The sequence below is a fragment of the Malus sylvestris genome, chromosome 17, assembly GCF_916048215.2.
Source record: "Malus sylvestris chromosome 17, drMalSylv7.2, whole genome shotgun sequence".
NCBI classification, from domain to species: Eukaryota; Viridiplantae; Streptophyta; class Magnoliopsida; order Rosales; family Rosaceae; genus Malus; species Malus sylvestris.
The window spans coordinates 24,187,828-24,213,649 of record NC_062276.1 but is presented as its reverse complement, the minus strand read 5'-3'; the positions used below and the strand labels follow the sequence as shown (position 1 = coordinate 24,213,649).

Genomic DNA, 25,822 nt, shown 5'->3' with positions numbered 1-25,822 from the left:
GCTTATTTCTAATGATGACACAACATTTGGTTTGAGAGAAGGGAACCAAAAAATCTTGACTTACAAGTAGATGTTTCCCCTCGAAATTTTGGAGTGCTTTTATATAAAACTGTGAGGTGTTTTTTCTTATTTACTTACTTTGTCAATATGTGACTAAAAAAATATATCATTTTTTGAGTTTTTAATTGAAATGTATAAGCAATATATGAGATAATTAAAAATAATTAAAATTCTGAGTCCCACCACCTATCTTTGTTCTTTCTCAAACTTTAACTTTTATCTCTTTCACTTCCTCCACGGGTCGCAACAGCTATGCCTCTCGACATGGAATCTCTCATCATCGTTCACATTTCTACCCCTAAATCTTGTAGAACTAATGACATTTTTTTCGTAATTTTTTTTGAAATTCATTAGCTAGGTAAATTTGTCATCAAAATCCTTCTCCAATTCTACCTCTTCCTCCCTATGCCTTTGCAATTTTCTCCGACCTACAATCATATGTGATTGTTACTGTAAAATTATTTTTTCAAGAATTATATTTCTTTATAAATAAAATAAGAGAAATTGAGATGCATGGCTTATGGCCGCTGCCCAGGGAAGTTAAAAGAAACGACAAAAGGGTTGAGGAAGAAAATTAATAGATGTTGGGCACCATATTTCTAATTTATTTTTTCAAGAATTATATTTCTTTATAAATAAAATAAGAGAAATTGAGAGGCATGGCTTATGGCCGCTGCCTAGGGAAGTTAAAAGAAACGACAAAAGGGTTGAGGAAGAACATTAATATATGTTGGGCACCATATTTCTAATTTATTGTTTTATTAAAATACATCCCGGTGTTGGGCACCATATTTTTAATTTATTGTTTTAACTTATTTGTATTTTAGTTTGTTGTGCAAATTACATCCCGATGTTAAATGGTGAGGGGAAAGGCATGAAAGGAAAAGCATAACGTGCCTTGCTTTGATCCCAAACAGAATATCGTAAAAGATTGGAAAAAAAAAATGAACACATCAGGTTTCGAAAACGACATCGTCTTGTTAAGTAAGCAGCGAAACACCACCGCTCCTGCCTAAAGTTCTTGTTGATTTAACCAAGGTTTCAAAATTTATATGCTTATGGAAATATATATGAATATACTACCCTATCAATTTTTGGTGCTCCTCGAATTTTTAGGCCCTGGACGATCTCACTGCTAGCCCTGGTCAGGGCTGGCCATGTTCGAGTGAGAGGGCTGTAAAAAAAATTAAAATGGTTGAGGTCATATTAGTAATAAACTAAATGAAGGCCACCAAAAGCATTCGTATATATACCCCATCTAGAAAGCTCGATATTTCACAATGTTAAAAGGAATATGGTTTTTTTATCATTCATTCATTCTTACCGCATGCATGTGTACTTTTAATGCTTTGTACGTAGCTATTGTATAATTATGCTTCGAATCCCCTCACCACCATGGCACCATGGCACCCTCCTCCTCACCCCACCACCACCTCACCCTCATAGTCAGGCTTCAATGAGACCTATCTCCATAGTTCTGTGTTCGCGTAAGTCTCTCTCTCCCCCCTCTTTTTCTCTCTCTAAATTCTGTTTCTGCTACATTTTCTGTTTGGCTAATAATGATGGGTGGGAGTCAATGATAGGCTGCGGCAGATTTGGGTTTTGATCGCGACTGACGTCATGCTAACGTCAGCATGATGTTAGATCAAACTCGGGCGCACGGTCGGGCAAGAAATTGTCTGATCGGGCAGTCCCGCAAACTGGGGCTCAGCAGTCGCCCCACTTTTAGGTGTGGGCTGAAAATGAGTTTTGCAATTCTTGAGCCCAATTGCCCGACTTACATTTTGAAGCCGATCCACGATCCAGTAAAAAATTAAAAACAAAAATTCAAAAACCGACCTGCCCCGACCCAAAACCCAATAGCCTCCTTCTCGGGTTGTTAAACCCCATTCCAAAAGTCGAAGGTCTGATTCTCCAGCAGCGCTGCTGAACTACAAGAAGAAGAGAGGCGAGCAGCCTCCCCGAACCAAAAGCCTCCCCCTTCTTCTCCACCCGCTTTCTCAGTCCACCATGGCCACTCTCTCCCAAGCTCAGGCCGTCAAGTCCCTCAACAAATCCCCCGGACGCCGCCGTTTCGTAGTAAGCCCTCTTTCTCACGCCGCCGTTTGAAGCTTCCTGCTCTTTGTTCGTCTTATTTCATGCTTCAAATTCTTTTTTTGGTAATTTTATTTGCTGGGTTTTGTATTTGCAGTTCAAGAATTTCTCTGAGAGACTTGATGATGTCGAAATCGATGTTTTCCGAAGCCTCGATAAAATTAAGTCGGAGCCGCATGAGGGCTCTACTTTTTTCCGAGACTGCCTCGTCGAATGGAGGGTAAGTCGTCAAACTTGCTTAAGATTTTGCTCCATATGTATATATGTGTGTATGTATATGTATTTTTTTCTTTCTGGGTTTTTGGTTTCATGATTGTTTTGCTGGTTCGGGGTTGTAGGAACTGAACACGGCTGAGGATTTCATCTCTTTCTATGAGCAAATGACGCCGTTGGTCCAAACGTTGCCTTTGATTCTGTTGCACAAGGAAACCATAATCTCAGAACTCGTTTCGAGATTACAGATGGATGCAAGGCTGTCGCTTGAGCCCATTCTCACGTATGTTAGCTTATTTGACGCCAACCCTTTTGAGATATTTGATTGTTTAGTTGGAATTTAATGTTTTCCGAGATTGGAGATTTTTGTTTTCTTTCTCAATAAGCTGTGTTCTTGGGCAGGTTAATCGCCGCTCTGTCGAGAGATATCCTGGAGGACTTTATCCCGTGAGTTTCGTCATCCTTTAGAATGAATTTAACTTGTAGCTGCTGGTTGTTTGTTGCTTTTACTTCCTTAATTGGTATTGAATATTCGAGGCGACTTGCTCCAGTGTACTGTAGAATCCCATCATGCCTTTTGCTTTTGATGCATGTATTTATGGTCACTCTACGTGGTTTTTCTTCTTCTTCTTCTTCTTCTTCCAGTTTCTTGCCGAGGATTGCTGATTCTCTAGTGTCTCTTCTAGAAAGTGGTGCAGATAGGGAGCCAGAGATCATTGAGCAGGTCCAATTTATTTTAAGGATTGTTATTTAATTTTTATTTTTATTGGGTTTACAGGTTGGCATTTTAATTTCGACATGAACTCATAGTGTACGGTGTTTTTGTGCAGATCTTTACATCTTGGTCATCTATTATGATGTACTTGCAAAAATATCTTGTACAAAAGATTAAGCATATACTAAAGTAAGTTCCTGTATCATTTAGTTACTTTGATTATTACGTTGAAGCAAACCATGTGCATTTATTGTAGACAAAAATATGTCCATTTTAACTTTCAGAATTTGATGGTGAAAATATTTCTTTGAGAAATTTCAGATTATTTGAAAAATATGTTAATCAGGCTTAGTTAGTGTTTTCTTTGAGTTTTGAAAATTTTGGTATTGAGTTCCCTTTGGTCCAATTTGTACGAATGAGTGATTGTTACATTGCAATTTCATGTGAGGATGCATATTTACTCTCTTTCCTCTCATAATCTCAGTTCTTATGATATATATAAATATATGTATATAATATATATATGCATTTTGCAGGGTTACTGTAAAATTGAGGTACTATCCAAAATATCACATCCAAAAATTTATGGCAGAAGCGGTCTCATTCTTGCTGAGAAATGCACCTTTTGAACAACTTAAAGAAGGTACAACCTTGCATATTTTATGTTTTCACTTTTAGCCTGTTGGATTTTTTGATGGGAAAAGTAGGATTATCTCTATACAGGTCCCCTTGAAGCATGCTTTATAGCTTATTTATTTTGAATGATTGAAGGACCTGTTTTTTACTTCAAAACAATGCAATTCTATGTGTTTTAACTGACTCTTCATCTCATGTTTAATGTGGTGACAATTATCATCTAGATGTTTGTGTTTTTCCCATGATACAATCAAATTTGTGATATACTGTGATTAATGAATAATAATCTGTAGTTTCTAACTTGATATGCACTACATACATCTGATGGAAAACTGACTTCCTTTATGTCTTAATTAATATTTTATGATTCTAAGCACTTGTAGCTGGTTATGTAATTTTAGTTTAGATAACAGTAAATTGTTGGCCATATTGCCATATATTCTAGTGTTCTATTGAAGACTTGAAGTAAGTACCTTTAATGGGAATTGATAAATTTTTGTCCTCATTGAATTGGCACAGGTGTCAGAAAGATCATGTTTGAAGTTGTGAAGAAATCAACTGATACCAGAAAAGAGGGAGTCAGTAAATTACTGTATTTTGTCATGAGAGGAACCTCATCAAGGTTCCATTCTAGAGCTGAGAGAATGTTGCATTTCCTGATGGACGACTTGATACTTTGCATTGGTGAACAATTCAACGAAGGCAAGTTTTTCTCTAAACAAAGGCTTTATGTATGTTTATTTTAGATGTCTTGAAAAATTGATTGGATATATTTTTGGATGTTATTGAATGTCTATGGTAGATGGATTTTAAAGCTCACTCATGTAGAGTCAGTGGAAAGCTTGTTCACTATGCTTTTACCTATTTTTATATCATTTTGCTATTAATTATTGTTTATGGTAAAAGTGTATTTTTTTTTCTATATTCACAGTCGATGCATGAATACCGTGTTGTCGGTCAAGGTTCATCTGATACTAATCCAAGACTACCTGAGTATGTTAGCAATTATGGCTTGCTAAAGTGTGGTGTGCAAATAATAATTAAAGTTATGCGAGAATGATTGTGTGGTTTAAGAGAAAAATGATGTTGGTAGTAAATTCTAAATTATATGTTTTTTTGGGTTTAATTTTTCATTTGTACATTGACTTTGTTGTTCTCTCTTTAATTTGTATGTTATGTATAATGCAGCAGTATGTTTATAAAATATTATTGGACCATAAACTATATATTTGGGAGTTATATTGGTTTTGCCTGTCTTTGACCCTCTCTCTTTCTCCTGCAGGTTCAGAGACTGTTCTTGAAGTCTTAAAGTCTGCGTTAGAAAGTTTATGTGTGGATTTGGACTCCAAGGAATTGAACTTAATGTTCAATTGCTTATATCGGGAAATAACTGACTGTGTGATTAATGGAGGTGTTGAACGCTTAAGCCGCCTGTTGTCGTTGCTTGTTTCTACTGTGCAAGTTAAGAATGGCCAAAGGGTTTCTGGTGAGTGATATGAATGTTTTTGTTTGCCGAGTCCTTTATTTTACTGTCAAGCATTCCTTGCTCTTTAGTAATGATGTGTTTATGTTTTAGGCTGTCGATTGTTTTCATTAGTTGGTTTTCTGTTCCTTGTTGTGGCTGGGGTGTTTGGTCTGGTATGCTGGACCAGCCTCTCTGTTTGCTTTTTCCCTCTCCTAATATAATTCTCTTTAGCAAAAAAAAAAGAGAAGAAAGTAATGATGTGTTTGTCTGTTCTTTGTACTGCCACATTTGACAGATTACCAACATATGATTGAAATTGTGGGGTTGGTCATGCCTAAGGGCATTACAATGGCAGAGGAGTCTTCATCTGATGTTGTTGATAAGCTTTTAGAGTTAATGCTCTGTATTCTTAGGGGACTACACAATTTAAGTGATATGTCAACCATCTCTAGCTGTTCATTGCAGTGGGCTCCTGTATTTGATCTAAAGAACCCAAGGTACTGCCTCGAACAAAGTCTTTGGGTTTCTGGAGTTGCTTTTCTGTTTTTCTCTTTTTATTGGATTAGTTTATTTGACATATAAAGCTTGGTGCTACAGCTTGTTGGGTTTTGTTCGAGAATTATTAAAAGAGGATGTTTGCATAGTAAATATCTTCAGAGCTTACATTTTAAGGTAAGATTGATATTTTAACTTTCTCTAGAGTGTTTCTGTATTATATCTATTATCTGGCTTTTAACATTTTTAATTGAATTTTCAGGGCGATGAATGATTTAATAGAAACTTCCCAGGAAGATGTTATTTATTTGTTACTCACCTTCTGTGAAAAACAGCAAACGGAAATCCAAAGCTTGACCTTCTTAGATGAAACACCTGAAAGAGTTTCAAGGATTCAAGATTTTCTGCGTGGGACTATCAACAACTGGGTTGGGGTTTTAAAGGGTATTGGAAATGGGGACTCATCATCCACAATAATTCTTGAAGTTGACTTGGCTCTGCTGTGGGGAACCATCAACTGCTTTCCCCAAGTAGTAGAATCTGAAAATGATTTATCCTTGTTAAAGGATTTAATAGATGCATATGATCAAATTCTGATGATTGAAGCTGGTACACTACCTCATCTTTTATTATTAGTTTGTTGCTTGATAATTCTTTGATGCCCTGTTCCTTTCTGTTTCAAGTGTAATATATATATTGTTTTTTAAACTTGAGTATTAGGAGAATCTGTGTTTAGATGGTGTATTAGAATGCACTGTTATTTTTATCAGTATTTTATTATTTTCACCGTGTATTCTTTGTCTGAATGACTGATGGTTTGATCTGTTGGTTTGGTTGAGTTAAGTATGTTTGTGAAGTATTTAGGGAATGTTTACAGATATGCCTGGACCATTTCTAGCCCTTGACATTTTGTTCATGTGTTACTCTTGCAGACAATGTTGCAGGTTTTCCTAAGCACACTTGGGAGAGCCTAATTGGTGCTACCCTGAATTCCTATTATAAAATGATACGTGGTAAAAAATCTGAGCTTGACGAAACAAGCAGATTTTTGCATCTTGGAAAAAGACACAAATCATGTGCGCAAGTGTTGGTTGCTGTTGCTGATTTTTTGGATTCAGTGTACGGGTATGACTATTACTGTAATGTAGATTTTTCCCCTTTTTAAAAGTTAAGTATGGTATTGAGTTATAAATCAGTTCTGTATAAAATCATGCATTACATGACCTCTTGCTATTACAAATAGTAGGTCTATGATGGAAGGAGACACCGAGTCTAGAACATATCATCCAGAATTAAAAGCAGATATGGCTGTAGAGGCTTTAGACATATTTGCTGATAATTTATGCCAGTCAGACAGAGAGATTCGCGCTTCAACTCTTCGAATATTGTGCCACTTTGAAACTCTAAATTGCAATACTTTCACAGAGGATTACCCAGTTGCAAAGAAAATGAGAACCGAAGTTTTTCCAACTTGTCATGTGGATAAACAAGGCTTAAATGTATGCTTCTCTTTCTTTATGCTATTCTTGTTGGAATCAATATTCTGTTTATGAACTTCCATACTGATTTTGCTTCAAATGTCAGGTTCTTGCGCTCCTTCTCTCCATTGAGTCAACTCCTCTTTCAATTTCTACCAGCAGGAAAGTTACTCTTTTGATTTCTAGAATACAGATGGCCCTCTCTGCTGGTAGAATAGCTGAAGCTTATCTGCCCCTTGTTTTGAATGGGATGATTGGTATCTTCCATAACCGGTTTAGTTACCTTTGGAATCCTGCATCAGAGTGCCTTGCAGTTCTGATTAGCCAAAACATTGGACTTGTGTGGGAAAATTTTGTTAGTTATTTTGAACAATGCCAATCGAGATTTCAAGCATCCTTTGATCAAATTGACAAAGTAAATTCTAAGACGACCAACAAGTCAATTGGTATGTAACAACTTGATATTTCCTATTATATTTTATATCCAGAATGAATATCCAGACTCTAATTATCCTATGGTCATTTAGTTAGGTTTCTGAATTTTTGTGTGTTCCAGACAACCTTTATAAATTTAGGAAAATCTCATTGTCCAGGTAATTAAAAAAAATATGTCTGGAAGGTTTATGGTACTCATAAGCAGGTTGTGCAATATTGGTAATAAGTTACTTCAGTTTCTCTCTGTTTTTCTTTTTTGACCAATATCCAACCTATAAGTTTTCATTGTATTGGTTGGACATGATTCCTTTGTAATATTGCAAGGGTACATTTGGGATGTATGGTATACAAACACACGATAACCCTTTCTTTATAAGCTGGATTTCATGGAGCAGTTCTACCCATGGGTTTGACATTGTATTATCATAGGTAGACAGGAAGGATGAGTTGTGTTTGGTGGCACTCGCCCTGTTTGGATGGGGAGAGCTGACTAGCCTTGCCGCTTAGGAGGTGTGTTGGAATATACATCCCCTAGGTATCTTTAAGATGTTTATTGTGTAGAGTATAAACACATGGACACTCTTTAGTAACCCGGTTTTCAAGGATGACTTCTACCCATCAGTTATATTCAACTCTGAATGGCAATCGAGTTGTTCTCTTGTATGCTCAACTTTATCCTCTTTTTGTATTGCAGGCCTGCTCGGACACTTTGATTCATGTGTTAAGTCCACGTCTACTAGTACACCTTCTGCGGCCGTGTTATCTTCATTGCTCCAGTCTTTACAAAGAATTCCGACCCTAATTGAATCTAAGTCTCGCCAGATTTTACCTTTGTTTTTGAAGTTTATGGGCTACAGTTGCAAAGACTTTAGAAGGTAATTCTCACTTGGAATTGTGTTAGTTAGTGAATACTTGCTCTTGGATATTGTGAACTTGAACAGGCTTTAGTCAAAATATTTTGTGTGCACATTTGTCTTTATCTTGTAGCTGCAACATCGGGTCTTTCAATCCAAGTGTTTGTAGAGGCAAAGAGTGGAAAGGTGTCCTTAAAGAATGGTTAAACCTGCTGAAACTGATGCACAACCTTAAGTCCTTCTATCAAAATCAGTTCCTTAAAGAGGTTTTACAAATTAGGTTGGTACAAATTCCAGATATATACTCTCCATTTGTCGTCCTTTGGTTGGCCTATTGATTATTTATTTATTTATTTTCCTGTTTGTCAGACTTTTAGATGAAAATGATGATGAAATACAAACAAAGGTTCTTGATTGTCTGTTCATATGGAAAGATGATTTCCTGCTTCCATACTGTCAACAATTGAAAAACCTAGCCAGCTTTCATAATTTGAGAGAGGAATTAACAACGTGGAGTTTATCCAGAGAGTCTAATCTAATTGAGGAACATCACAGAGCTTACCTTGTGCCTATAGTTATCCGTCTTCTGATGCCCAAAGTCCGCAAGTTGAAGAAACATGCTAATCAGAAGGTATGTTTGAACCTTCAATATGATTTATTCTTAATCATTCTGGACCTGTAGTTCTCAACGTTGTCTGTAGATTGCTTGCATGTATATTTTCATTTAGTTATAGTTATTATATGTAGGATTCCTCTATAAAATAGAGGATATGCATAGAAGGGGCTTTGTGTGGACTGGTATTATGTATGATATAACAATTCCGAAAGCTCCATATTTCTTTTGTCAATTCCATGTAGTTGGACTGTGAATATTTCCAGCAGATCAATGCACGTGTGCGAGTTTGTATGTGCTGCATCATTGTATTTCTTTTTTCATTTGCATCATTGTTGCGGTTTATATTACCATGTATGACTTGCTTTCTTTCTCTATTGTTTGTGTCAGCATTCTGGAGTAAATCATCGGAAGTCAGTTCTTGGTTTCATATCTCAAGTTGATGTTGAAGAACTTCCTCTTTTCTTTGTATTGTTGGTAAAGCCTTTGCAAATTGTTCCAATGGGAAGTGATGGTGCTGCAAACTGGTTTTGGACTTTGCCAAATGTTTCTCTGGCCGAATTTCAAGCATCGCATTTCCTAAAATATTTCACTGTTAGCAGTATATCAGCCCTGTCTTGGAAGAAAAGATCTGGTTTTCTGCATGTGATCGAAGATATCCTTGGAGTTTTTGATATATTGCGTGTTGGTCCCTTTCTTGATTTTCTTATGGGATGCGTCGCCCGGTTATTAGAAAGCTGCAGTTTAAGTATTGAGGTGGCAAAGACCAAAGAGGCGGGGAAGGCCAAGGGATCTTCATTGGAAAATAATCTGGATGTGAACCGTACTTTGCTTGGAAAAGATAGTGCAGTGGAGACTAATGTTTCGGTAATACTTCATGTGTCCATCTATTTTCAGATAAAACAAAGCTATAGTTTGTGAATTATGATTTGTGTCAGGTCGTGCAGATGATGTCCACTATCTTGATACTACCACAATTTTATTTATTTATTTTGTGACACAATATTGTCCAATGATGCACAAACTGGTATTACTTTACTGGATGCCAAGTCTCGAGTGGAATGTTTACTGTGTTGTATAGTTAATAGATATCTGCTTCCATTATTTTAGTCTGAAACCAAAGAAAATTACTTAATGTTATTAAAATTGTATATATGCCTAATACTCATACCATGTTTGTGACAAGATAATATTTTTTATTAGTACGTTCTTCAGGGCCGTAACTGAAGTGATCTGATATTTGTCATAATGAGGTTCAAGCGTTTTGACTCCTAAAATTCCAGTTATGCTGAGATGCTGTGTGCGGCTTTGTTAAATTTCATATCATATATAGAAGCCTATCTATATTCGATTTTATCAACAAATTGTAGAGACTGAAAAAGTACTGCCTTGCGAACACTTATAACACTTCTAAGAGCATTTTGGTTGGTTCATATTTGTCCTTTTGTAGTCCTTGCTTTTTCTGTAGTGTTTGTACGTACATGCATGTGCTTAGATTTGATCAAAACACGAAAGAAACATCTTTTGTTACCACAATGTACTAGTTTTTCTTATGGCAAGATATATGTAAATTTTTTTTGCTGGTTGCCTTCTCGGTTTTGTTCCATTTTCCAGGAAGTTAATTTTATGTTACTTGGCACATGAAACCTACTTTTGTTTTCTTTCTGCAATTTGAGTCAACAAATTTATTGCAATTTACGGAGAAATTTATGGTCTATCTGCAGATCTCCCCAGCTTTGGGGCAGCTTAGGGATCTCAGGTCTTTATGCCTTAAAATTGTCTCCTTCGTTCTCAACAAGTATGAAGATCATGATTTTAGTAGTGAGTTCTGGGACCTATTCTTTGTGTCAGTCAAGCCTTTAATTGATCGTTTCAAGCAGGAAGGATCTAGCGGCCAGAAACCTAGTTCGCTCTTCTCTTGTTTTCTTGCGCTGTCTAGAAGCCAAAAACTTGTACCACTACTTTGCAGGGAACAAAAACTTGTTCCTGATATACTCTCAATTCTAACGGTCACATCAACATCCGAAGCTATTGTATCTTGTGTTCTCAAGTTTGTTGATAACCTGTTGACTCTTGATCACGAGTGGGGTGATGAAGATAGTGCTGTGAAAAGAGTTATACTCCCAAACCTTGAAGCACTCATCGATAGCCTGCATTGTCTTTTTCAGAGTAATAATGCTGCCAAGAGGTAATATGGTTCATTTTATGTGTACATGGAAACACACACACACATACAAAAGTATAAAATGGACTTGCCGCCTTCTTGATGTGCTTGCAATGACACATTTTCTCTGTTGCTTGTGCGAATCCATTTTCTAAAGCCACCTTAGTTTGGAGCTAGTACGGATGCTAGTTCATAGGCAGCTGATTTGCTATTTTTTTTATTAATGCATATATCATCTTAAGAGTTATGACCCTTATTACATTGACTCTGCACGTATTTTTGCTTCAGAATTCAGTTAAGATGATTAAAAACAACATGGAAACTCGAATGACATTGTTTGGTTGTTAAATGCCCGTGAAATATATTGTGGGCTGAGTACAGACAGTGAGTCCCGTTGTAAGGTGTGCCCAAAACTTTTTACATATCAAATATGCATAATACCTTTGGGATGCTCTCTTCTCATAATCAAAAGGTTCTATCTTTTCAAATAGTTTGTTGCACTTTTGTTGATTGGACTTGGGATCCTTGTCTGAAGTAGGCATATTTACTGTCTTGCTGCCTAGCTGATGCTGAGTTGGCTACCACCATGTATTATCTATTAGTACTAAAATGAAGTTAGATAAACGATAGCATTTCCCAGTCTGCATTTGGAATATTTGTTTAACTTTCACAAGATAAACTCAGGTGATCATCTCTTGCTGTTAAGTGTGATTGCGTCCTTGATCTTATAATTTGGAATACCTTTGTGGCCTAGTCAGTGCTTCAAGTTGATTCAAATCGTCTCCCTTTTTAAAGATCCCATATAGTATTTAGGAATTGATAGCCTTGCCCCTATTTGGATTTCTGCATTACCCTTGTACCTCATCTTTCATTTATATTCTGCACTGGTCATTTTCCAGTTGAATTTTGTGGAAAGGAAAGGATGTCATCTGATATGTTGTCTCCATCACTTACTATTGTGCCAGGAAATTATATAAACACCCAGGAGAGACAGAGAAAAGAATTTTTCAGTTCTTACCTAAGTATATAGAACATGCTTTGCCAGCCAGGAAATTTTTGGATATCTTGCTTCCAGTTTTAGCGAATGGAGCTCAGAATTCAGGTAGTACTATCTTGGAAATCTCAGCTTTTGTACTTAGTGAAAAATTTCCGCCTGCAATACTTAAAATCTTCTATTTATCTTGCAGATTTCTGTTTTGAAGCAGTGCAAGTAATTCGTGATATGGTTCCAATACTGGGGAATGAGATTACAAATAAAATTCTTAATGCAGTATCTCCACTACTTACTTCTACTGATCTAGATAAACGTGTTTTTATTTGTGATCTTCTTGAGGCTGTTGCTAGAGCAGACCCTTCTGTTCAATTTGTGGTATCGTGTGACCCTTTTTCTCTTTTAGTAGTGTTGCATTGGCTTTGTTATTTTTTATGTTGTCCTTACTTTCTCGTAACTCTTCAAACAAATGCAGGCAAAACTGTTACAGGACTTGAATGCAACATCTGTTACTGAACTGGGTAGCCTTGATTATGACAAAGTTGTCAATGCTTATGAAAAGATCAGTGTTGATATCTTCTATACAGTCCGAGAGGATCATGCATTAGTCATTTTGTCTCATTGTGTCTATGACATGTCATCTGAAGAATTAATCTTGAGGCACAGTGCATACAATTCATTGCGCTCATTTGTTGAATTTGCTGCCCTAATTCTTGGCCAAGTAGACCACTGTGAAATGCCTGACAAGATGTCGGCATCTGATGATCATTGTTGGACCAGAGCGTGCATTCAGAGAATAACAAACAAGTTTCTTTTGAAGCATATGGGCAATGCTTTGAAGAGAGGAACTTCTGTCAGAAAGGTATTAAGTTGTTTTTGTGTTCCTTCAGGTCTGACGGTATATAAATGGCAAGGAAACACAACGTCAACTCTGCACTATCACACAATCTTGTAAATACACTAACAGAATCTGCATATACCTGCTTATGCATATGCATCTCTAACTACAGCTAGGCAGAGAGTCGCTGCCAATGGAATCTTTAAGTAGTCTTACAAAATGTGTTCAAATTTCATAAAAATGCCCAATTACTGGCAAAAATGGGGGAAAAAAGCAAAGCAAAGGAATAATGATTTATTGCAACTCCAAGCTACATGGCTTAATAAATTTCACACTATTTATGGTTATTTGGTGTGTTTCAGGAATGGGTTGATTTACTAAGACAAATGGTGAAAAATCTACCAGAAGTGGCAAATTTGGGTTCATTGAAGGATCTTTGTGATGATGATGCTGAAATAGATTTTTTCAACAATATCGTTCACCTACAGGTTGAGTTTTTTATTATATCTACTATGGCTCTTTATGGGTCATCTTTTTAAACAAAAATTACTTTTAAAAGTGATATTTACTTGCAATATTCTTTTTGTAAACCAATCGTTGATCATTTCAGAGAGAGCAATTGTTTGGAAAAGGAGTGACAAAATTGTTCTCACATATTTACTTTTGCTTCTGCAGAAACATAGGAGAGCAAGGGCATTGACACGCTTTAGGAATGTTATCAGTGCCAGCTATATGCCAGAGGTCTCTCTCTGCCTCTCCTTTTTTTCTTCTCAAAATAGAATTTCTTGATTTGTTTCACTTCTCGTAATTTTTTTCAACTCAGTCCCTAAAGTCTACTTCCTGATATCACTCCCAGGGCATCACAAAGAAAGTGTTTGTACCCCTCTTTTTCAATATGTTGTTGGAGGAGCATGAAGGAAAAGGGGAACATGTCAAAAATATGTGCATAGAGGCCCTTGCTTCGATTTCGAGTCACATGGAATGGAATTCATACTACTCGTTGTTGATGAGATGCTTTAATGAGATGAACAAGAATCCTAATAAACAAAAGCTCCTTCTGCGGCTAATCTGTTCCATCTTGGACAAGTTTCACTTTTCAGATGCCAAAGACTCCTTGGACAATGATTCCAACACAGGGACCACTGATACTGGCTCTACAATCTTGCGTAAGTGTAGCAATTCTGTTTCGATAAATGAAATACAGACTTGCCTTCAAAAAGTCGTGCTGCCTAAGATACAAAAGTTACTGAGTGATTCTGAAAAGGTCAATGCTAACATCAGTCTTGCTGCACTAAGAGTATTAAGGTTGCTTCCTGGAGATGTAATGGACTCACAGCTGCCTAGCATTGTTCATCGAGTTTCAAATTTTTTGAAGAATCGATTGGAAAGCATCCGTGATGAAGCTAGGTCCGCTTTGGCTGCTTGTTTGAAGGAGTTGGGGCTGGAATACTTGCATTTTATAGTCAAGGTTTTGCGAGCTACCTTGAAACGGGGATATGAGTTACATGTGCTCGGTTACACACTAAACTTTATTTTGTCAAAGTTTCTTGTTACTCCAATTAGTGGAAAATTGGACTATTGTTTGGAAGATCTCCTTTATATTGTACAGAATGATGTTCTTGGAGATGTTGCTGAGGAAAAAGATGTTGAAAAGATTGCTTCCAAGATGAAAGAAACTAAGAAACAGAAGTCTTTTGAAACCCTGAAATTGATTTCTCAAAGCATAACATTCAAAAGCCACGCGTTGAAGCTTCTGTCACCTGTTACAGCTCAATTCGAGAAACATTTGACACCAAAAACCAAGACAAAATTGGAAAGTATGTTAACTCACATAGGTGCTGGTATTGAATGCAATCCAACTGTTGACCAGACAGACCTATTTATATTCATACATGGCCTGATTGAAGATGGAATAAAAGAAGAAAATGGTCAGAGTGAGAATTTGTTTATTACATGGGTAAATGGACGTCGGCGAAATGTTATGACTGGAAAAGATATTTCCTCGGGGGGTGTCTCAGGTGGTAAATCAGTATGTTCTCATCTTATTTCAGTTTTTGCTCTTGGGATATTGCTGAAACGCATAAAGAATGTGAAATTGGGAAAAGCTGATGTACAAATGTTGTCGATGTTGGATCCTTTTGTCTTACTGTTAGGGAAGTGCTTGAAATCCAAGTATGAAGATGTCGTATCTGCATCACTTGGATGCCTCACTCGACTGGTCAGGTTGCCTTTACCTGCCATCGAATCTCAGGCAGATAGTATTAAAGCCGCGCTGTTTGGTATTGCTGGAAGTACGGGTAATACTGGAAGTTCTCAAATGGAGTCATGCCTGAGGTTGTTAACAGAACTTCTGCGCGGCACCAAAATCACTCTTTCCTCCGACCAGCTACATCTGCTAATTCAGCTTCCATTGTTTGTTGATCTCGAGAGGAATCCCTCCTTTGTTGCTCTTTCACTTCTAAAGGCAATTGTTAACCGCAGGCTAGTTGTTCCTGAGATATATGATCTTGTAACAAGAGTTGCAAATTTGATGGTAACAAGTCAAGTAGAACCAATTCGTCACAAGTGTAGCAAGATTTTATTGCAATTCTTACTTGAATATCGTCTCTCCACAAAACGTTTGCAACAACATTTGGATTTTCTGCTGTCAAATCTGAGGTGAGTGCCTAATAGTGACTTGGAAGACTGTCTTTCCTTATTTGTGTTTTGATGATGGCTTGACTCTTGTTGCAGGTATGAGCATTCAAGTGGAAGGAAAACTGTGCTTGAGATGCTCCACACAATTATTGTTAAATTTCCACAAAACGTTGTAGATGAGCAGTCACAGACCTTTTTTGTCCATTTGGTGATTTGCTTGGCTAATGATCAAGATAATGAAGTTCGTTCCTTGGCTGGAGTTGCTATAAAATGTCTCATTGGCTATATAAGCTCACATTCATTTCGTTCCATTCTTGAGTACAGCCTATCTTGGTATTTGGGTGGGAAGCAGCAACTATGGAGCGCTGCAGCACAGGTAAAGTTTTCACGTTAACTTTTCAAATTTAAAGTTATTTAGTCTACTCATTTGAATGCTACGATTTCTTGCTCTTCTTCTGTGAACTGTCTCATCATATTAATTCCCCGCCAATTGTAGAGAACAATTAGTTTATTGAATTAATTACCACAGAATAGGTATATGCAATGGTGTTATCTAGAATAGTAACCTTGAAACACTATTGTTTCAGATGTATTTCTCTGGCAAGATTTCAGTATGTTAATGTTACTAGAACTTTTATAAGAAAGTGGTTGGTGTGTGGGGGGAGCCTAACTGATACAATATGCCCAATTCTCTGTCCTATACCCCAAAGCTCTCTTAAACTTTTCCTTCTGGAATTGGTTGAGTAGGAAAAGAATGTAGAAATGACCGTCAATTTGATTGAGGTTTTGTATGAAGACTGCATGTGTTTTGCTGAGGGAAGGGATTCATTACTGTGTACAAAAATTTGATCTGCATCATCCTTATATCTGTCTGTGCTATCTCATGTTATAGCGTCAAACATTATAATCCTATAGTTGAGGAGATTGTCTCCCAATCCTGATAGCAGTAAGTCTACTTTTGGTGGGGTGTGCAGCATTGCTCTTGCTTAATGCCCTTGTGTATTTGGCAGGTTTTGGGACTTCTGGTTGAAGTCATGGATAAAGAATTTCAGAAGCATGTCAATAAATTATTGCCAGTTGAAGACGTGGAGAAAGAATTTCTTAAGCATATCAACAGAATATTGCCAGCGACTAAGAGTATCTTACTGTCTGCCATTGATACAGTCACTGATGAGCAACTAGACTTTTCTAATGAAACTAGCATTCCTTTGTGGAAGGAGGCATATTATTCGTTAGTTATGCTGGAGAAAATGCTCCATCAGTTTCATAGTTTATGCTTTGATAGGGATCTTGAGGTATGTTATTAGACAAACATCATAAACATTTCATTTTATTTTTTTTCCCTAAATTTTTCATATGGTATAGTTGTATGTGATACACTGTTACTGTTGCACAAGGTTCTTGCCTGTTATTTTTTGTTTTCTTTTTTAGTTAGAAGAGGGGGGGGGGGGGGGGGGAAGGCGATCTGTGAATTGATAAGTTTCATTTCCATGTTCTTTACATAAAGAAAGCAAGATTCACTTAAGTTTCATTTCTAGAAAGAGATTCTATAGTGGGAGCAATCATAATCCTATTACTTTTAGTTTCTAGATGTAGGAGAAATCTTGGACCGTCTATGCTGCCTGTGGATCTTGTCAGTGTCACTTAGAAATCTAAGAATCTCCTTAGTTCGAAAGAAAGAAAAAATAAAATCCTACATAATCTCTCATACATATATAACCATCTCAGAATATGGTTTTAATGTCTTCGGATATTTTTTACCATGAAAATGTTAATTTTCTGTCATATTCCATGTGATTAATGTTGGTGGTATCTAATATGGTTTATCAAAAGTCCCTCAAACGAAGTGCAAATTCATATTTTGGTAATCAGAAACAGGATGGTTCAAGTTTGTCAAACATACTATCATTCATCGTAAATTATCATAAAAGATGCTCATGGTATATAAATCTTAACTTATTCTCTGGACATTGAAGTTGTTGTAATCTTTTTCTCTCACAAGTCCATTCTTTTGCAAAAATTTAGGATATATGGGCAGCAATTTGTGAATTACTTCTGCATCCACACATGTGGTTACGCTGCATTTCCAGTCGCCTTGTAGCTTTGTACTTTGATGCTGCCAAAGCCGCCTCTAAAGACGATGGAAAACCATTTGGAATTTACTATCTTATTAGACCAAGTAGACTTTTCATGATAGCTGCATCTCTCTGCTGCCAAATGAAGACACAGCTCAATGATGATGCTGCCAGCAATCTGATTACTGAAAATCTTGCGTTCAGTGTTTGTCATGTGCATTCATTGATTGGACAAACAGAGTGTGCTGATCCACATCAATTCTGGTCCAACCTTGAACAGCATGAGCAAGCCCATTTTCTTCGAGCTTTTGAGTTGCTCGATGCTAGAAAAGGAAGGAGCATGTTTTTATCCCTTACCTCTGGTATATGCGACCCAAATGATGAAAGCGCCTCTAAGAATATCCGATACTTGCTCGTCTCTAACCTGCTCAAAAAAATGGGCAAGACTGCCCTTCAAATGGAGGCAATTCAGGTTTGTACAAAAGGACTGATTTCCTAATTTTTTTTGTGGTATTTGGGAATGTTTATTAGCATACTAAAAGCATTTTTTATTTGTCTATATTTTCTACAATAGCTATTACTAAGGTTAATATTGTCATTCGCATGTGTTTTCTGTTCCGATCAAATATTTTATAATGTAATTGTGATTGTTCTATGCAGATGAAAATTGTCTTTGATAGTTTTCAAAAAGTTTCTTCCTATTTAAGTGAGGAAGACTGCCGGCTTTATGCCTATGAAATCCTGCTGCCGTTGTATAAAGTTGGCGAAGGATTTTCTGGGAGAGTGATTCATGGTGAGTTTTTTGTCTCATGCTATTTCCCAATGCCCAGTTTTGTTGCATATAAGTAAGAAAGTTGCTCCTGCATATCCTGAAAGCTATTGGCTCCGATGCCTCAGTAAATAGCTTGCGCTCGGGCTCTTTGCATGTCATATCTGCAATGATCATTTCCCCTATACCACTTGCTAAAATTTATCTTCATTTTCCTTTGGAAAACACAAAATGTTGATTGGCCCAATCTTAACATTGAAAATATTCTGTGACCTAAACCAAATTACCCCATTGTTTCAAGTAGTGTTCTGGTCGAATCCTCGAGGGGTTTAGTATCATGGAAACCTGAAGTTAGTTTCATTTACGGCATATTGGCTGAACCCCATGTTCCTATTGTTTTTCATTTGCTATCTGACAAGTTGCTTTCCTTTGTGTACCAGAAAATACGAAGCAGTTAGCACAAGAAGTTACAGACAGCATACGAAAGAAACTAGGCACCCAAAAGTTTGTACTAGTTTACGGTGACATCAGGAAGAATCTCAAGGCGAAAAGGGATAAGAGGAAAAACGAAGAAAAGCGCATGGCTGTCGTTGATCCCATGCGGAATGCTAAGAGGAAACTGAGGATAGCAGAGAAGCATCGTGCCAACAAGAAAAGGAAAATAATGTCGATGAAAATGGGGAGGTGGACACATTCGAAGCCGAAGTAAATGTTGCAAAAAACCGATGCACTTCTTGGACGAGCACGTAGGCGGCCCTAACTCCGGCCCTAACTCCGGTGACTCTGTCGGCTTCGGTGGTTAGGCGGTTGGTTACGGTATTAACAGTTTTGCTTAAGGTAGATTTCATGAGAAATGTTGAGAGGCTTGGTGGCACTTATTTTTGTTTCCTTTTTCCCTCGTTATTTTTTGTCAAGTCCGAACTTGATGTAAATAACATTTTAAGGTGAGGAGACACGATGAACTGGCAGTATTTATACTTCTGAGTCTTTACTTTTTATTACAAATAATCCCTGAAAGTGCCGTCACCAAAATTTGGTGCCACACGTCGTCTCACAAGTCTAATAATATAGCGTCATGTGATTTATGAAGTAAATCATTATTTATTTAAAAAAAATTCTAATTCTATGAAAAATTAAGGAAGAATAGTAACAAATAAAATAGTTACGAATTAGTAAGAATACCCGTGCTCCGCTATGGGTTTGGAAATTGTAACCACAATTTCATAAATCAAACAAAGCAAGTGAATCCACATGTTAAAATAAGTTTTTCAGTTTGCATCTCGAATCTCAATACCGAACAGAGCATACAAACCTATTGTAACTCCAATATAATATAGAAATACCAAATTCAATAATTTCAATAGTTAATTAAATTCATTAAATTTTAAGCCAAAAACAGATCTACTATTTTTCCACAGATCCCCAAAAAGAAAAAAAAAAGGAAAGGAAAGAAAGCAAGTGCAAACTCATACAAAAAAAAAAAACACACTGAAACCTGAAATCCCCACTACATACACAAAAAATTTCACCAATCCTTTTGACTTTACATACAAATCAGAGCAAATAAAACAAACTCATTTGAAGAAATGATAAAAAAAACAATCCAAGATTTTAAAAATTATAAAATAATAAAATGATCAAAATCCAAGAGGCAGAATTAATCAAAGACAATAAAAAGGTAGAGGCAGGATTAATCAAGGACAATAAATATGGGATTTCTGGGGATTGACGTACCGGTAGTACGATTTGGATAATCTCATACCATCAAATTTACTAAAATACTAAAGCAATAATTGTGATATTTTTGTATGTTATATGCCGGATAATAAACATAATTAAAATAATAATCCCAAATTCTCAATACAAGTATAGTGTTTTTGTAAGTGTAAATAGGCAATTACTTGTATGACACATACTAAGTTTCATTAAATCCATCTAGGCCTTTGCCTAGACCATGTTTAGGCGCATAGGCGCCCAGCTCGCCGTCGGACTAGCACTTAACGTTCCTTGATTAACGTTCCTTGATTAGGACTACCCGATGTTAGAATCTTGAATCCACCATTGCCCACCACCACTTCGACTAATTATCATCCCTTATTTTGAATAATTGTTTGTAAATGACAAACTAAAGTGAAAAGTTTGATTAATTTTAAGAACTTTTTGTGATAAAAATCCTCATAGTTTTGTATTCTCTCCTTCATTTTAGAGTGCTACTATGCCCATCCTATTATCTTATCATTCGACCCACTTTTTAATGAAAGTTTTAAAGAAAAGTTTATGTTATTGCAAAATTACATGGAAGGACAAAAGAAAAATGTAATGAAAGTGTTTTGTTTGGGAACTGAAGTGACTTAGGAGGCCCCGCATCTCTCTGTCTCTTTAGCGCACCACGATTCTCATAACCCAACTCAAAACAAAGCGAAAGACCCAAGCTTTTAGTTGTTGCTTCCTTTTGGTGTTGGCAACTCATATCACATTTAATATTGAAGAGAAGTTCGATTTTATAGAGATATTATACAATTATTTGAATTTAAGAAACATTTCTTGGTTTAGACGCAAATAGTGGGAAAAGTGGAACAAATTAAAACTTCGGATTTTGCGGCAGAATGCAATAAGTCGAATACCAGTTAAGGTATTCTTTGGGTGAGTTTTATGATTTGGTCGACGGAATTAACGAAGAAGACGGAGAGATAAGAGTAATAAACCATAAAAGGAAACTTACTAAGTACTAGTTTGGGACTGCTTAACTTTTTTTATAAGCAAGGGTGAAAAAAAGGGGCTCCAATTTGTGTTTGGCTACTCATAATATTTAGTAGTTGTCAAGTGAATCTAGAGGTTACATAATTCGTAATTGAAAATCTTCAAAATCTTCAGTTGTTTTTGTTCAATACACGAAAAATGAGCAATAGCTTTTTTGGATGTGCTTTTAAAATGATTGAAAACGTTTTTAGAGAAAAAATTTTGGGGTTTCAAAAGCACTTTAAGTGCTTTTTACAAGAAACACCAGTTATTTGCTTTTTCCATAAAGCAATTTAAGTGCTTTTGTAGGATTTACTAACATTTTTACTAAGGATTGTATGTAAAAATATTTTCATCAAAAACGTTTTCAGTCATTTTAAAAGTACATCCAAACGAGCTCTTAAACTATGTAAAGTTGGTGAATTTTAGTAAATAAATAGCGTTAGGGGGGTGGACTTAGGCTTGGTTTGGTACTGATGTGATTATAAAAAAAGCTGGGAGCTGTTTTTGTGTTTGGTAAACATTCAGCTTCAGTTTTTTTTCACAGTTTTGGGTGAAAAAAGCCAAAAATAAGAAGCTGCAAAACCCAGCTTTGAAAAACTGGCTTTTTTTCACATCTGTTTTACATAAAAGTTTACCAAACACTATAATACTGTTTTTTTTTTCAAAAGCACTTTTACAAAAAAATTTACTAAACACTCTGCTGCTTTATTTCACAGCTGCTTATTCTCACATCACAGTAGAAACATTTTTTTTTCAAAGCATAGCAATATCAAACCAGCCCTTAGCCTCACAATGGGCTAGCAATAATGTGGTTCAGACTCACTTTTGGGTAAGAATCGAACTTAAAACCTCTTACTTATAAGTGAAGAGAATACTACTAGACCGTAATACTGATTATTGATATAAAATATTTAATTTATTAAATTTCTTTTCGGTCAAGTCAATTAACTTTCGCAGCAAGAAAAGCGAGTTTTCTTGGGCCGTCGTCCTTCCGGCCCTGCTCATCTCTCCGCCTCATATATACCGCAAAACCCTAAACCCTACACAATCCCAACACTCACTGCAAACCCTGTGTTCTTCTCGCTCTCTCTCCTTCTCTCTCATTGTTTCTCTGTTGCTGCTCGAATCAGAGCCATGGCAGCCATTGCTTTGCTCCGTAACTTCCGGCGCAGCGACGTCGCGTCGGCCTCCCTCTCCGCCTACCGTTCCGTACGTCGCACATTCTCATTAAATTTTCAATCTTTTGGTTTTTCCTTCGTTTTCTGGGACGATGAATATCTATGTATTTCATCTCTCTCTGTCGCTTGTGGTTATTTAATTGTAAATTGATTTTTGTTTCGGGTTGTTTGATAGCTATGAGCTCTTAAATTTTTGGTAGATATTTGATTTTCTGTCTTTTTCTGAATTCATACTGTTGTCTGACATGATTGATATTTTGGCAGTGAAAGAGGGCTGTTTGAAAATAGTGGTTTTTAATTATATTTAATTGAACATTTGATGGAATTCTTCTTTTTGTTTTGTACAAATTATTGTATAGCTTGAAAGTGTCTGATTAATAAGATCAGTTGGTCAAGATGTGGTTTTGGTTTTACGTGCGCGTCAGCGCGTGCCGAGAGACTAGTATGATCTTCACCTTAATTGTATCTTGACACTACATTTTGACAAATATGTGCTACTTTGATGAAATGGGTTTTTATAAGTTGCTAGTTATTGTTAAGTTCTAAAGAAAAAAGATAGTATTTTGGGGGTTTGTGTTTTTTACATTGTGGAATTCATTGATTTGAAGTTTTATAGGATAACGCAATATGAATTGAACAATTACATTAAGAAGCTTAATTATCTGTTTGTTTGTTTTCTTTTTCGGTGCAAAAGTTTACTAGCATTGCCAAGCCATCACCTTTGAGCCAGAAGTGGGCAAGCTTAGCAAGACCCTTCAGGTAATTTGGAATTTTGGATAGTTGATTTTTAGTTTTACTATAGCAGATTTTTTTTCGGTTTTTAATTTGGATTTTTTCCCAGTCTATTTAGCTTATTAATAACATGTTCTGCTTGAAACAGTTCTAGACCTGCTGGGAACGATATAATTGGGATCGATTTGGGCACAACCAACTCATGTGTTGCGGTGATGGAGGGCAAGGTAACCCTTCATTATGTTCTCGTATTTGTGATGGTTGAATTATTTGTTTAAGTATTCTTTTGGTTGCGTGTTTTTGTATTTGATGATTAATTGTGGATTATCACAGAATCCCAAAGTTATCGAGAACTCTGAAGGAGCTCGGACCACACCATCAGTAGTTGCCATGAACCAGAAAGGAGAACTTCTTGTTGGTACTCCAGCAAAACGTCAGGCTGTGACAAACCCAACGAACACAGTTTCTGGAACCAAGCGTCTGATTGGGAGACACTTTAACGATGCCCAAACACAAAAGGAAATGAAGATGGTTCCATACAAGATTGTCAAAGCTCCAAATGGAGAAGCATGGGTTGAAGTCAATGGACAGCAGTACGCTCCAGGCCAGATTGGAGCTTTTGTTCTGACAAAGATGAAAGAAACTGCTGAGGCTTACCTTGGAAAGTCTGTTTCTAGAGCTGTGATCACGGTTCCAGCTTATTTCAATGATGCTCAGAGACAGGCCACAAAGGATGCTGGAAGAATTGCAGGGCTAACCGTAGAGAGAATCATAAACGAGCCAACTGCTGCTGCTCTTTCCTATGGTATGACCAGCAAGGAAGGCCTAATTGCTGTATTTGATCTTGGTGGTGGGACATTTGACGTATCCATTCTGGAGATATCCAATGGTGTTTTTGAGGTATGCACGGTTTGCCATACTGTTAGATCCTGTCTTCTTTTCCTTTATTTGGAAGACCTAGTAAGAACTCTCTCTTATGTAGGTGAAAGCAACAAATGGTGATACATTCTTGGGAGGAGAGGATTTCGACAATGCTTTGCTGGACTTCTTAGTGAGTGAATTCAAGAGAACTGAGGGGATTGAACTTACAAAGGATAGGCTTGCCTTGCAGAGGCTTCGGGAGGCAGCTGAGAAAGCTAAGATTGAACTTTCATCTTCATCTCAAACTGAGATAAACCTTCCGTTCATCACAGCTGATGCTTCGGGCGCTAAGCATCTGAACATCACGCTGACCCGATCAAAGTTTGAAAGCCTGGTTAATCACCTGATTGAGAGGACAAAGGTACCGTGCAAGAATTGTTTGAGGGATGCCAACACGTCTATTAAGGATGTGGATGAGGTCCTTCTTGTTGGAGGAATGACTCGTGTTCCTAAAGTGCAAGAGGTAGTTGCAGAAATATTTGGAAAGAGCCCAAGCAAAGGAGTCAATCCAGATGAGGCAGTTGCTTTGGGAGCTGCCATCCAAGGTGGTATTCTTCGCGGTGATGTTAAGGAGTTGCTTCTTCTTGATGTTACTCCTCTATCACTTGGTATTGAAACACTGGGTGGTATATTTGCCAAGCTGATTGCTAGAAACACTACAATTCCAACAAAGAAGAGTCAGGTCAGTCTTGAAGAAAATGTTTATACTTACATAAATTACTTAACTGTGCGTGTTGCTGAACTGTTTGCATCTTATTTTACCTTTTGTTATGGAATTGTGCAGGTATTTTCGACAGCTGCTGACAACCAAACTCAGGTCGGTATCAAGGTGCTACAAGGGGAGAGAGAAATGGCTGCTGACAACAAGCTTCTCGGAGAGTTTGACCTTCAAGGCATCCCTCCAGCACCGAGGGGACTGCCTCAGATTGAAGTTACATTTGACATTGATGCCAACGGTATAGTAACTGTTTCTGCAAGGGACAAGGCCACTGGTAAGGAGCAACAGGTTACCATCCGCTCAAGCGCAGGGCCTACGGAGGAGGAAATTCAGAGAATGATCAAGGACGCCGAGCTTCATGCTCAAAAGGATCAGGAGAGGAAAGCTCTCGTTGATATAAAAAACAGCGCGGACACCAGCATCTACAGCATTGAGAAGAGTTTGAACGAGTACCGTGACAAAGTTCCGAGCGAAATCGCTAAAGAAATTGAGGATGCAGTTGCTGACTTGAGGACGGCAATCGGAGGGGACAGTGCTGATGAGATTAAGTCGAAGCTTGACATTGCAAACAAAGCCGTGTCCAAGATCGGTGAGCATATGTCGAAGGGTTCCGGAGGCAGTGGTGACTCTTCGTCTGGAGGCTCACAGGACGGAGGAGACGGAGTTCCTGAGGCAGAGTACCAAGAGATGAAGAAGTGAGTAGTGAGTAGTGAAGCAGTAACTATTTTTAACTTGTCTCAGTTATGAAGGTGGGATAAAAGACGACTTTCATGTAATTAGACTATTGAGCATCATCTACTTGCCTTAGTCATATGCCACTTTCAATACATTATCGATTGAATTTTATTTTTAAATTAGCAATTGAAGTTTTTTAGTCGTGAATGGTTCACTGATTTGTGGGAATTATTCAGTCAATTGTCTAAAAATCTCTGGACGCTTCGTTTGCTGTCAAAGATTGGATGGATTGGATTTAGCAGTATGTTGAACGAAAAAATAGAC

The 25,822-nt window shown here is 37.1% G+C and overlaps 2 protein-coding genes across 3 annotated transcripts; both read left to right on the top strand.

Moving 5' to 3' along the window:
- Window positions 1-1,948: 1,948 nt before the first annotated feature.
- Window positions 1,949-19,509, top strand: LOC126610674 (uncharacterized). 2 transcript variants are annotated; one of them, XM_050278779.1, is made up of 31 exons: window positions 1,949-2,139; window positions 2,252-2,374; window positions 2,493-2,650; window positions 2,770-2,814; window positions 3,013-3,091; window positions 3,198-3,271; window positions 3,619-3,725; window positions 4,238-4,420; window positions 5,001-5,204; window positions 5,479-5,680; window positions 5,781-5,855; window positions 5,941-6,287; window positions 6,611-6,803; window positions 6,925-7,177; window positions 7,263-7,602; window positions 8,286-8,466; window positions 8,579-8,725; window positions 8,815-9,076; window positions 9,449-9,925; window positions 10,783-11,246; window positions 12,188-12,324; window positions 12,410-12,591; window positions 12,689-13,075; window positions 13,414-13,539; window positions 13,727-13,792; window positions 13,908-15,709; window positions 15,785-16,064; window positions 16,699-16,983; window positions 17,714-18,235; window positions 18,424-18,556; window positions 18,973-19,509. In XM_050278779.1, exons 1-31 carry the CDS (start codon window positions 2,071-2,073, stop codon window positions 19,239-19,241), a joined length of 8,172 nt encoding a protein of 2,723 aa, XP_050134736.1. In that variant the 5' UTR covers window positions 1,949-2,070; the 3' UTR covers window positions 19,242-19,509. The 2 variants fall into 2 exon arrangements, with proteins under 2 accessions (XP_050134736.1, XP_050134735.1); XM_050278778.1 differs by having other exon boundaries at window positions 6,922-7,177.
- Window positions 19,510-22,264: 2,755 nt separating this feature from the next.
- Window positions 22,265-25,705, top strand: LOC126609586 (heat shock 70 kDa protein, mitochondrial-like). The gene is made up of 6 exons (XM_050277432.1): window positions 22,265-22,483; window positions 23,147-23,211; window positions 23,333-23,411; window positions 23,518-24,084; window positions 24,167-24,787; window positions 24,890-25,705. Exons 1-6 carry the CDS (start codon window positions 22,409-22,411, stop codon window positions 25,520-25,522), a joined length of 2,040 nt encoding a protein of 679 aa, XP_050133389.1. The 5' UTR covers window positions 22,265-22,408; the 3' UTR covers window positions 25,523-25,705.
- Window positions 25,706-25,822: the final 117 nt, after the last annotated feature.